The 13,839-nt window shown below is 38.5% G+C and overlaps 1 protein-coding gene across 16 annotated transcripts in view; it reads right to left on the bottom strand.

The window, feature by feature from the left end:
* Nucleotides 1-13,839, bottom strand: part of PARP4 (poly(ADP-ribose) polymerase family member 4) — a 59,589-nt gene that overhangs the window by 16,585 nt on the left and 29,165 nt on the right. For all 16 annotated transcript variants that reach the window (XR_015704563.1, XM_087756379.1, XM_087756390.1 and 13 more), the window contains 8 exons: nucleotides 11,413-11,459; nucleotides 9,102-9,183; nucleotides 8,532-8,669; nucleotides 6,647-6,842; nucleotides 6,338-6,408; nucleotides 4,072-4,259; nucleotides 1,817-1,916; nucleotides 372-542 (listed from right to left, as the gene is read on the bottom strand). Coding sequence is in view for 15 of the 16 variants with exons in the window: in XM_087756379.1 (XP_087612505.1) it covers nucleotides 372-542; nucleotides 1,817-1,916; nucleotides 4,072-4,259; nucleotides 6,338-6,408; nucleotides 6,647-6,842; nucleotides 8,532-8,669; nucleotides 9,102-9,183; nucleotides 11,413-11,459 (993 nt within the window). In the remaining variant the exon portion in view is untranslated. The remainder of the gene's footprint in view (nucleotides 1-371; nucleotides 543-1,816; nucleotides 1,917-4,071; nucleotides 4,260-6,337; nucleotides 6,409-6,646; nucleotides 6,843-8,531; nucleotides 8,670-9,101; nucleotides 9,184-11,412; nucleotides 11,460-13,839) is intronic.

A 13,839-nucleotide genomic window follows, 5' to 3' on the forward strand; every position in this document is an offset into this window, starting at 1 on the left:
CTCTGTCTTGCTATGTTACCAGCACACATGCATGCTGCTCTGTCTCCCAAACAGAACTCCAATCTGTAAGTCTTTGCATGTCTAGGTTTATAAATACTTCCTCTTATGACAAGGGGACAGTCACAAGTAAAAGAATCCTGTATTTATCAAAGCACAATGATAGAAATATTAAATTAGGTAACTTCTTCCTCTCTACTTCTTAGAGGGAAGACTAATAATGACAGTTAAATAGTAACTTAATTATATTTTGCAATGAAAAAGAAGCTAAGTGCATGCTGCATAGAGGATATATAATACAATATAATATTTCCTTTGTGATTGTTTTACATATGAATTTCTATTCAGTAGTGCATGTGCATTCCAGTCTTTACCTGAGTACAGTGAGGGATGAATCCATAGACAAGAAGTCTCTCATTGTTAAATAAAGACTGTATTTGAGCAGGAGCCTGCTTTGGCTCTGGTGCACCTGTATCAAACTGCTGCCATTTAATAGAAACTGAACTGCATCCTGGAGAAAATATTCTAGATACCTGGCTCTGTATCTGTGTAAAGAAGCAAAACAAATTTGCTCTGTTTGTTAGTAGGCTTTCAAAAGAAAACATAATCTCTCAATAGAAAATAACTTATTTCCCATGTGAATGGAACTGATTTTTTTTTTTAAACAACTAAAACAAGCCACATACTATTACTGGTAAAAATGAGTCTAATGTTTGGAGGTAATAAGGAGAGTCACTCAGCCATTATTGTACTGGCTTCTGGAATAATGAGACTTCTTTTAAGTAAAAGCTGAAATTTGATAGTAAAGTTTCTATGCATCAGGTTGCCAAACAGGCTAGGGAATATGGCCTGCTACACTTAGCACCATCTCCTACATGTGAACTCTGAGATATGCGAACAGTTCTGCACGTCCCCATGGCCCACTCTGGATAGTTCTACATATATCACTCAAATGACAGCCAGAATAGCAAGAGGAGAAATCTATGCTTTCATCCATTCCCCCAGGCAAAAATGTGCCAGATACTAGCCTTGCTTCAGCACCTTCTCTGCTGTCACTCTTCCAGGAGGGATCAGATTCAAGATAGTGCTGTAGACACTAACTATAAAGGGAAACTGAAAAGCACTGCACATGGGGTCCTAGATTGCCTGAGACTCCTAGATGCACCAACAGCCAAAAGTTACAGAATACATTTGCTATAGGCTGCATCACTATAGCAAGGACAACATAGATGGACTGTGACCTATGACAGAAGTAAAGCCATGTTTTTCTATTCAGGGACAATTATTTATATAGCTTGACATTTTTAAAGCTTTTCCCAAGTTGGTGTTTTTTTCTTTTTCCACTTACCAATAAAAGTACAGGAGCTCTCTCAAAAAGAATAGAAAAAATAAAATAAGTCATGGCTTTCTTGTTTGTTTTTACACGTTCAATGACCGATCTGAATGAGAAGGTAGGGGAACTACAGTGACAAATTCCCTCCCTTATCAAAGAACTGAAGGTTCTCTACAGCTCTCATATCCCTTCCTATAGCACGTGTTCCTGCTGAAAATAAGGCACCTTTGTAATACTCAAACTAAATACTGCTCTTTCTCACTTAGTATCAATTTATATTTAAAATAAAAGAAGGCTTAATAGACAAGCATCTCTCCTTCCCCTTCTATCAAATGTTTCTCGAACTATCTTATTGTAATAGGAAAGCCACATGATACCATGAAAAGTAGTAATTCCCATTTTGAGATTCTGAAGATATGCAGTATCAGATATTGATATATCTGACAATGATCACATACTGAATATAGTCAAGATTGATAAATGTACCTTTGCCTCCCAGTTATACTTTGATTTCGGGTCAAAGTATTCAAATGCTCCAGCACCATATTGGGACAAAGATCTCAGCATGTGTCGATTTGCTGTGGAACTAACAAAAAAAATTCTTTATGTAATTACTGAACTAAATTGTTCATCTGATACTATTTCTATTTTGTTTTTAATTAGTACTGCAAGCTTTTTGAATCTGAGTTTTTAAAATTCTATCCCTTTTTCAGGGGACAGACTAACTGAAAGCAACTGAGCCAATTAATGTGCTGCTGTATTAGAGATTTCTTAGCAACATTCGAGAAAATTACATGGTATGTGAGTTTTTACATGTCACAGTGCAGAGCTGTGCAGAGAAATTAACTTAGGTTCAAACATTAATAAGACTGCATCAAAGTGATCCTGATCTTGAGCTAATTAACCTCAATCTCAGCAGAGCTATTTAGCGTGGACACAGCTATCTTACAGCTAAGTCCAGAGTCAGCTAGGGAATGTTACTATCTGAACAACACGGATATAACCAATATGGTAACACTCATTAGCTTGACAGAACAGCAGGCTCTGCTAACTGACAGTCTGACTACTGTGAAGCTATTTCATAGGTATATATACAAATGAGAGCTTTATAGAGGATTAAAGGAGAACAATTAAGCAGATGAGAATTCCTCTGGGTGAGAAACAGCACAGAATGTCTCAAATCTTTGTTGGACAGAAAGTAGACTCATTCCTCAACAGGACCATACCACTGTCTTAGTGACCTAGTGAATCCTCACTAAAACCCCTCATGGCAAAATTAAATAGTACAATTGTACCTATGCTAGGAACACATAACATCTTGGGTTTAAAGTTTACTGCTCTTTTAAAAATCTTTTTATAGATTTTGCTGCCTTGTACAACTCTGTGAAGTACAAATCTTGCACTAATTAAAAATATTTTTTTTCATTTACCCGCAGAGAATTATCACAGATAAAATAGATGTAGTATTTTCTATTAATTCAGCCTTCTAGAAAACACTCTCTTTGTCTACACAAGAGTATGAACCAGAGTGAACTTCTCTTTTACACCTCTTCATCATTATTACTTTACCAATGTAACACATTAAATAGAGATCCTGCCTACTAAAAGCAGATTGTTGCACATTAGCACATTAACACTAGTGGTCTACAGAAACCATTAGGAGACATGCCCTCTCAGACTACCAGCACTGAGGTAATCCATTGCCAGGCCTAGTTCCATCATATCAATAACCAATAATCAATGAATGTAAATATGCTCAACATGAACATAACAGGGATGTAAATATGTTGAAAATGGTGTCAGTGTGCTGCTAATGGACATGTACCATCTGTTCTTTATTGTGTGTTGATGCAAATTCTATTATAGTCATAACATATGATTACTCTGGAAGAGCACTGGGATGTCTGGTACCTGGCCTGAAGGGTGTGCTTTCCCCGTGCTGGGAGAGGGCCCACAGCCGTGAGATCTGGGGAAAGTTGCAGGAGCTATGGTGATGGTGCAATTAAAAAAAAACAGTCCTAGAAGAACATGACCCTCACCACTGGTCTTTATTTTGATGTGTCCTTGCCAGCCCTCCCAGGACATGGTAAAAACCTAACACCTCCCTGACCCTTTCCCATTTATGCCTCGCAACCTGAAATATGTAACTGTAACCCAGTTTGTTTTTTTTTTAAGTCGTTTCAGTCATACATATCTTTCTAGTTTGTTGTTACTGAAAACAGTCAAACTACATTCATTGCAATGAATTTCAGTGAGGTTCTGCCTGTTCCTCTGATTGTTGAGAAGTCTAGTGCTTACTTTGTCTTTAAGTAATTACCTTACCAAACAAATGAAAATTAAATACTAAAATTATACAACTACTAATGTTGCATTGAAATTGCACTATTAAAATGAGACTATACCAAAACATGAAATGCAAAGTTTCAAAACATTAACTCTTGTATTTTCCAATTATATTCTTAAATAGTATAGTTGTTATAATGAAGAAAGATATGAGTAGGTAAGACTATCTGGACATGGAATTAACATTATTGTAGGCATCTTATGTTTGAAATTCCTTTACAGATTTTCCATTCTGTTATTAAAGCTAGGCAAACATTTCTGCATTTAATCTAAACATACATATATATTTAAGACAGTACACTCAGGCATCTGACAATTCTCAGCTTATTAACCTCTCACTTTGAATAAATTATCAGTGATTTTACACAAATGCAATTGCCAGCTAACTTCGTACTTACCCAACACCACATGTAAATAACCTTGTATGTTGGACATTATCTTTCACAATCTGGAAGGTCATACTCTCATTCTGAATGTGTCCATCTGATATAAGAAGAATGTTACGGTGTCCTTGAGAAGGAAATAGCAGACTTAAGTAACGTAAGGTCTTCCATAAATCAGTGTTTCCCAATGTTGCAGTAGCAGACTGAAAAGTAAAGTATTACAATTTTAGTTTGAAGTTAATTTATTTTTTTCCTAAAATAACATAGAATGTATAATTTAATCTTTATTTTACTATACATGACTCCTGGTTTCCAAATATAAATAATTAATTTTTAAGTTTTATTTGTTCCTGGTCTTCTATAATTACTGTTAAAGATAGAGCTTAAGGTCCATTTAGTCCTGGAGCTTCTCTGGCTTAGGCAAAAGGCACAGGCAAAACAGATATGAAAAATGGTAAATTCTACTCCTACATTGTTTTCAGAGCTTTCAGTAATCACTGGTTTGGGGACTTCTTGAACTGGAGTTTTCATCCAGACTATTGCATCTAAAAGCTACGTACGGCTCTTTTAATTTCCCTAACCCGCTTTCTGAATTGAATTACAGTTTAGCCTCAACATCAAGCATGACAAGAAGTTCCACTATTTATTATTCATGAAAAGGACTGTTTGGTTTTTATTTTAAATCTGCTGATTGATTATTTTGCTGGCTGTCCCATGATCCTTAAAAGGTGAGAAACAGCAAGTAACCATCCCTACTCCCCTTTTCCTCTGTTTATCCTGGAAAAGGGATTACTGAGTAAGGATTCAACAGAGGCTAAAAAAAATCAGGACGAGTCCTCTCCTTGTACAGCAGGTCTTCCATGTATCTGGCCACCTTTGTTTTCTGTCTCCCTAGCTCTTCAATTTGAGATGGAGTAACCAGAAACGCATTGTCGTGGTTTAACCCCAGTCAGCAACTAAGCACCACACAGCTGCTCGCTCACCCTCCCCCTGCCCCCCACTGGGATGGGGGACAGAATAAAAAAAAAAGTAAAACCCATGGGTTGAGATAAAGACAGTTTAATGGGACAGCAGACGAAGAGAAAATAATAATAATGATAACAGAATGTACAAAACAAGTGATGCACAATGCAATTGCTCACCACCCGCTGACTGATGCCCAGCCCATCCCTGAGCAGCAATCGCTGCCCCCCGGCCAGCTCCCCCCAGTTTATATACTGAGCATGATGCCACACGGTATGGAACAGCCCTTTGGCCAGGCTGGGTCAGCCCCCCTGGCTGTGCCCCCTCCCAGCTTCTTGTGCACCGGGCAGAGCATGGGAAACTGAAAAGTCCTTGACTTAGTGTAAGCACTACTTAGCAACAACTAAAGCATCAGTGTGTTATCAACATTATTCTCATACTAAATCCAAAACACAGCACTATACCAGCTACTAGGAAGAAAATTAACTCTATCCCAGCTGAAACCAGGACACGCATACAGTATTCAAGATGCCATAGTGACACAGATTTATACAGCTACCTAAGTGCTTACCTTTCTGACTGCTGCTGAACACTGGGCTACCATTTAAAAAGGCCTGTTCACAATGGCTCCAGTATCTCTTTTCTGGGTTAAAGGCCAACATTGTACAGGTATAGTTAGTGTTGTTTTCCCCTTTGTGTTACTCTGCATTGATCACCATTTACATCTTACCATCCCGTTTTCAAGACATCCATTGTATTAGTATCTTACGCATTATGCTAGCATCAAGGAGCTTTAGTTACAGGTGAGAAGCCTACTTCTGGCACTGACAAGATATGGTACTAACCAAACCTGTTGTCCTAAGTAGTCTGCATTTGATCTTTTGGTGCCAAAAGCATTTTCCTTTTCACTGAAAGTACTTCGGCCTAAGTGCTGCCTTCACTTACAAATTATAGATTTCCAGAAGGAAGTCAATCATTTCCTCTCTTTCTGCTGTGAGCAGGCAATGAGAGGTATGAAACTCCAAAAGATAAGTTTAGGGGGAAACACTGAAAGATGTCCTAACACTGATAGCTACTCAGCTTCAAAATAACAACTTAAGCAATAGCTTAAAACCAAACTGGAATTAATATTCAGATGTGGCTGTGCTTGTTATTAAGGAAAACAGACTTCAAATAGACTAAATTACAGAAAAATCGTAGAAGCTGGCCTAAAGAAAAAGAAAAAAAAAGAGGAAAATTTGCATAACAGAGCTTTGCAATGATAAGCATCCCATACAAAGAAGCATTCTTTAGGATACAATCAAACTGATTTACTTACTGTAATAAACTCTTTCAGTGATGGCAAATCACTTATGGTGTTCATTGAAAAAGAAGAAAATTCTATGAAATCTGTGAATAAAGATTGATATTAAGAACATTAAAATATTAAGCATGTAGCAACAATATGGAAACACAAGTTTAAGTTTTATGACTGGAACAGCAGAGTAGAAATATTCCATACTGCTACACGTTCTTGGTTGAAGTTCAGTGTATTATGCTGGTTTGATAATAATGATGTGCATAAAATTAAGCCATGACAAGAGGGTAAAAGATGGCTCTCAGGTAAAAAGGACATAGAGAAACTCACTTGTGCCAAATTTGACTACATTCACTCTTTGTCTGAAACAAAATAGTTCCAAAACACGTAAAGCAATCTGCTTTGCTTGGTGTAGAGCTGAACCTGCCATAGAATTCGAGCAGTCTAATAAAATAATAATTTCACTGGACAGCTGCTCTTCTTCAAATGCTGTTTCAAACTCTGGTTGGAATACAAGCATGCAAGCCTATAGAGGGAGAAACAAAATCATCAGCACAGTGGACAAATACTATTTCATTAGAAGTGTACCCAAGCACCTTCATTTTTCTTATTATGGAATGAGAGCAGAATATAGCCATATTTCAAAGTTTTAACAAATACGTATCATTTACTCTTCATGCCTGAAAAGTGCAACTTCCTTGTCCTTTACCTATATCCTAGGTCTCACATGAAAAACTGAAAAAAGAATTTTGTGGTTTCATGTTCCTATCTGATTCACTCTTCTGCAAACAGCACTGGATTCTCTTCTATAAGTTAAAAAAAATATAAAAATTACAAATATTATCTTTTACAATCATCACTGCCACCATCAGTTTGTGAGATGTACTAGAATTAAAAAAAATATGTAAACCAGAAGTGCATACTGTCCTTACTATGAACAGAGATGCTATAAAAAACAAAGGCTTTCAAAAGTGGAACAATGAAACGAGTGAAAGCGTTTCCAATAGGGAAGGAAAGGTTTGTAGTTTTGAAACACAAATACGAATCTCTTTCTTTCTCCCTTCCTTTGGGGAATATCAGTATTATTGCAGTCATCAGAAAGAAATCCCGAAACTAATACATTTAAACTAATCAACTCTGATTAAAAGGAAGAAAAATAAAAGACATCATTGTTGGAAAGAAAACAATCTTATCTGTCACTTTACTTATTTTAATCAATTTCAACATTGGATTTACGGATTGGTAACATCAAGACTTTACATTTCACCTCTACAGCATTTTATCTTATTTAAGAAAAAAAAAATATAAAAAGGACCTGAAAATAACTAAAAGTGCCAGGGACTTCACAAAAAATGTGGGAGAATGAATCAGCTTCTAATAACATGGAATCACATATTTTAAGTTTTAAATGTATTTCTTGGGCAAGACGTTACTGTGGGTGAAGGTAAAAGGGGTTGAACTGATCCTTCCTTTCCTACGTAACCTTTTATTAATGTTTTCCAGTGGTGACAATGAGCTCTTCTGTGGCACAGCCACAGATGGATTCTGTTTCTGGGTGACCCAGAGTGCTAGAAGTGCTAGCTATGTCTTTTTTACTTATTAGTGAAAAAGAAAAGATTCACATGCCTTTGAGAATAATCACTGCAGCAGTAATAACTACACCAGAATGCAAAATCTTCTAGGAAGGCCAGATGCCTTAAAATAAAACACTGACAGATTCTATAAATATTTGTGTGTAAGTTGTAAATACAGCCCTACAAATTTCATGGTTTAAAATTTTACTTATTTTTAATTAGTATAGCAATTACATGACTCTGAAGCTACTTAGTTCTAGCCTCAGCCATGACTTATTTGTTCACTTCCACTGCTGCAAATGCAACATCTGTATGAAACACTGTAGTCACATTTCTATGGAATACAAACAGCAGCACAACAGTTAGAAAAAAAGTGTTTTAACAGCAATGATTGGACACTGTGTTGAAACATGTACTCTCTTACAAGGCAAAGGATAAAACAAAAGCGACAAGATTCTATGCAATTGAAAAGAAAACTCATTTCTGGAGAATACTCAGCTTAATAAAACAGATCAAATTGACCACTGTCCACAGTGTGAAATTTTTCTTCATCTTTTACCCATCAAAACTAAACTGTTCCTGTTTATGATGTTTTAGCATATTCAGTATTACCTCATGGAACAGTACAAGTTATGCAGTACCTCACTCATTTTGTTGGGATGCTTCTCTACCCACATTCGAGGTAGGTAGACCTGAGAAATCCAGATATCTAGAACAAAGCCACTAACGTCCAAGGAGCTGTTCTCCACAGTCTTAATTACAGCCTTGCAGTCTGTTCTCTAGAAGAGGAGAAAAATAGGCATTTAAATATTTATTTAATAACAATACAGTGAATATTATTTACTTCGTGAGAACAGGGAATGATGACAGCAGATTTAATAGGGGTTGTCACAAAGCTTTTTGCCAAAAAGGTTATAGAAAATTTACAAGGTAGAGTTTCTATTTACACATTACATCCTTTAAAATATCATTCACTTTCCTGAATGTATTTTTAAATAAGAAGACAACCAAAACAGAAAGGCTTCAAGCACAACAGAAATTTTCATCCGAGAGAAACAGAGGACCAAGCTGTTTGCAGAATGAACAGTGCACAAAGCCAGACAATTCTGGCACAAGCGTCTGGCACAAGCGTTGTCTAGGATAAAAGTTCCATTTTAAATACACAGCAGAACTGCCAAGGCAGAGACATAGTTACAGTGAAATTAATTTACCTTTATTTTAAGTTTATGTGTCCAACTATGTATGCGTTCAATACTAGATGGCATCTCAATAGACATATCCACAGAAAATCCACTAAATAAAGAGAAACAAACAAACAAAAAACCCAAACTGAATGGCACTCCAGAGAAGATGATGTTTAATCTGCACACCATGACATCTCCATGAGAAGGAGCTATGTTTCCTGTCCTTTTTAACTCTTTGGATAAAAGGGGAGAACACTCAACTAGTTAGACAGGTTTGTGTCCCTAGGATACCCAAATAACCATGCTGATTCACTACGGGTATTCATAGTTTAAAAGGTTAGAAGGGATCAAGAGGCCATTTGACATGATCTTCTCTATAACACATTACATAACATTTTAGCCAGTTATCTCTTCATTTAACCTAATGTTTTATTTTCTAAAGCAAAGCTTCATAACAGACAGCCAAACTGGATTTCAGAGAAGGAAAGTTCATCGTTTTCCCTGGCTAACTGTTCCAAACCTCACTGCTAAAACTGCATATCTTTTTTTCTTATTCAGCTTTAATTTCCAGTCTTTGCCTCTTAGTTTATTTCTGTAATGACATTAAAAAGCAATTTGATAGGTGCAGTCATACAATACAACATACATAAAAGACAAGATACCATACAATGTGATGGAATCACCTCCTAGTTTGCAGGCCAAGGTCAATGTGTGTGGCCTTGAGGCTGGTTTTTTTGTTGTTGTTGTTTTTGCTGGGTTTGGGGTTTTTTATGTTTTGGTTTGCTTTTTATTTTTTTAAGGTCTTCAGATTGGCATTTTGCCAATTTCAGTCAGTCTTGCTTGACAAAGTAAAATAACCTCTCTTCACTACTTCTTGGTTTGTATATTTTGGGACTGTATTAGCCATTTTTGCCACAGTATCACAATGGTTGTTAATTCCAGGTTGTTGACTCACTGGGTTATTGGTAGTCGTATTCCAGGATATAATCTCCCAAGATGTAGATGTGTAGGGCTGCAATCATTTCACGTATGTGTAGCCTTGCATTTGTCAGTCTTATAGCATTTTTGTTACATGGGCCCATTTTAATAAATATTCGTGACTATTCTGACTCCTAATCTCAATTATTATTAATGTACCATGAATCTGTGTATCCTCTGCATATCATATGAGCAATTATTTTCTATTTACAGCCACATCTCCATTATCCTTAAGACGCTTGTGAATAAAACATGCAATACATATGCACAGCCCCAAAGTATCTGAAGAGAGAACCAGCCTGCAGCCAGAAAAATGCATTATGTTATTAATACAATATTAATGAGTTTGCAGCTAACTTGGATGTCTTTGTGCTGCTCCCTCTAGAACCTGAAGCTGGAAAGAGTGAGACAGAGATACCTGATCTCCATCCTCACACAATAACTATTCTTAAGTGTTTCCCAATTTTTATTACTATTTTCTAGTTGAATTTTCCCTTAACATTAAAAATGAAACTGTATTATCATTTTAAATACCTTTTCTACAACTGGATGTATAGTGTATGAACTTATTCCTGATATATGGCAGAAATAGCAACAAATCTTTAGCCAATCAGTACAATATTTCTACTAACAAGTAGTAATTGTACCAAATAAAAGCAAGTTAATAATAGGAAACACTATTTCAAGATTAAATATAATTTTAGAAAATTATAATAGATCTGGTTTTGTGCCTGCTTTGCAGACAGAACAGAGAAGAAATTAGAACATGCTCACGAAAAGCACTTTTCATGGTTTTTGATATGGAAATATAAATAGCATTAAGTTTTGACACATTTACTGCTACTACTACCTGCATTGGTTGTTATTCTGGTTAAGAACAGCCATATGCAGAAATGTTACTGGGAATAAAATTATAATACTCAGTTTGCAAGAAGTCTTACTTTACCAGCAACATCACAGTTTCAGATAATTGTAAATTTTTATTTAAAATGCAAATGCAAAGAAAGGCTAAAATATTAAGTGCAGTGATATTGAAAAAAATGAAAATCATAGTCTCTATAAGTTTTGTGACTTGGGAATATATATATATAACCCTTAATAACAGAAATGTTTCTGAAGCAAAAGGACGTATTTAGCGAAGAAAAAGAGTATAATAATTAAAAGTTATTTCCCTATGATATTACCTATCTAAGGATAACAACAGATTAGAGTAAAAGGTGAAATTAAACTAGTTTCCTGATAATGCAATTTACCATCAAATATTCTCTATAAATAGAAAAATGTTAAATTTAAATGTTTTAACTGAATCACTTAAGTTACTGATAAAATAAAGAAGATAATATTAATGAAAGCAACTTACTTTTTCTGTCGATTTAATTCTTTAACACAAACCTTTTTTATTGTATCCTACAAAGAGAAAAAAAAAATCACCTGCACTAGTTATGAAATATTTGTATCATAGAATCACAGAATCATAGAATCATTTAGGTTGGAAAAGACCTTTAAGATCATCAAGTCCAACCGTTAACCTAGCACTGCCAAGTCCACCACTAAACCATGTCCCTAAGCTCCACATCTACCCATCTTTCAAATACCTCCAGGGATAGGGACTCAACCACTTCCCTGGGCAGCCTGTTCCAGTGCCTGACTACCCTTTCAGTGAAGAAATTTTTACTAATATCCAATCCAAACCTCCCCTGGTGCAACTTGAGGTTGTTTCCTCTCGCCTTATTATTTGGGAGAAGAGACCGACACCCACCTCGCTACAACCTCCTTTCAGGTAGTTGTAGAGAGCAATAAGGTCTCCCCTCAGCCTCCTCTTCTCCAGGCTAAGCAACCCCAGCTCCCTCAGCCGCTCCTCATAAGGCTTGTGCTCCAGACCCTTCACCAGCTTCGTTGCCCTTCTCTGGACATGCTCCAGCACCTCGATGTCCTTCTTGGAGTGAGGGGCCCAAAACTGAACACAGTACTTGAGGTGCGGCCTCACCAGTGCCAAGTACAGGGGGACGATCCCTTCCCTAGCCCTGCTGGTCACACTATTCCTGATACAAGCCAGGATGCTGTTGGCCTTCTTGGCCACCTGGGCACACCGCTGGCTCATGTTCAAGCGGCTGTCGACCAACACTCCCAGGTCCTTTTCCACCAGGCAGCTCTCCAGCCACTCCTCCCCAAGCCTGTAGCGTTGCATGGGGTTGTTGTGACCCAAGTGCAGGACTCAGCACTGAGCCTTCTTGAACCTCATACAGTTGGCCCCGGCCCATCGATCCAGCCTGTCCAGATCCCTCTGTAGGGCCTTCCTACCCTCCAGCAGATCAACACCTCTGCCCAATTCAGTGTCATCTGCAAACTTACTGGGGGTGCACTTGATCCCCTCATCCAGATCATTGATAAAGATATTCAACAGAACTGGCCCCAATACTGAGCCCTCAGGAACACCACTTGTGACTGGCTGCCAACTGGTTTTAACTCCATTCACCACAACTCTTTGGGCCCGGCCATCCAGCCAGTTTTTTACCCAGTGAAGCATACACCCATCCAAGCCATGAGCAGCCAGTTTCTCTAGGACAATGCTGTGGGAAACAGTGTCCAAGGCTTTACTAAAGTCCAGGTAGACAACATCCACAGCCTTCCCCTCATCCACTGAGCAGGTCACCTTGTCATAGAAGGAGAACAGGTTAGTCAAGCAGCACCTGCCTTTCATAAACCCGTGCTGACTGGGCCTGATCCCCTGGTTGTCCCGTACGTGCCATGTGATGGCGCTCAGGATGATCTGCTCCATAACCTTCACCGGCACTGAGGTCAAGCTGACAGTCCTGTAGTTCCCCAGATCCTCCGTCTGGCCCTTCCTGTAGATGGGCATCACACTTGCTGACCTCCAGTCAACTGTGACCTCCCCGGTTAGCCAGGGCTGCTGATAAATGGTGGCAAGTGGCTTGGTGAGCACTTCCGCCAGCTCCCTCGGTGCCCTTGGGTGGATCCCATCCAGCCCCAGAGACTTGTGTGTGTCTATGTGGTGTAGCAGGTTGCTAACCATTTCCCCGTGGATTATGGGGGCTTCATTCTGCTCCCTGTCCCTGTCTTCCAGCTCAGGGGGCTGGGTACCCCGAGAACAACTGGTCTGACTATTGAAGACTGAGGCAAAGAAGGCATTGAGTACCTCAGCCTTTTCCTCATCCTTTGTTGCTAATGCATTTATAGAAACATTTTTACTGTGTCTTTATGGCAGTAGCCATATTAAGCTCTAGTTGGGCTTTGGCCCTTCTAATTTCCTCCCAACATCCTTGTAGTCCTCCTGAGTTGCCTGCCCCTTCTTCCAAAGGTCATAAACTCTCCTTTTTTTCGAGTTCCAGCCAAAGCTCTCTGTTCAGCCAGGCTGGTCTTCTCCCTTGCTGGCTCATCTTTCAGCACATGGGGAGGGCCTGCTCCTGCACCTTTAAGATTTCCTTCTTGAAGAATGCCCAGCCTTCCTGGACTTCTTTGCCCTTCAGGACTGCCTCCCAAGGGATTCTGTCAACCAGGCTCCTGAACAGGCCAAAGTCTGCCCTCTGAAAGTCGAAGGCAGCCGTTCTGCTGACCCCCCTCCTTACTTCTCCAAGATCAAAATCTCTATCACTGTGCCCAAGATGGCCTCCAACCATCACATTACCCACCAGTCCTCCCTGTTCACAAACAAGAGGTCCAGCGGGGCACCTTCCCTCATTGGCTCACTCACCACCGGTGTCAGGCAGTTATCTTCCACACACTCCAGGAGCCTCCTAGACTGTCTCCTCTCTGCTGTATTGTATTT

Source organism: Nipponia nippon, unplaced genomic scaffold (genome assembly GCF_047370975.1).
Source record: "Nipponia nippon isolate SJK-2023a ecotype South Korea unplaced genomic scaffold, ASM4737097v1 scaffold_2, whole genome shotgun sequence".
Taxonomy (NCBI): domain Eukaryota; kingdom Metazoa; phylum Chordata; class Aves; order Pelecaniformes; family Threskiornithidae; genus Nipponia; species Nipponia nippon.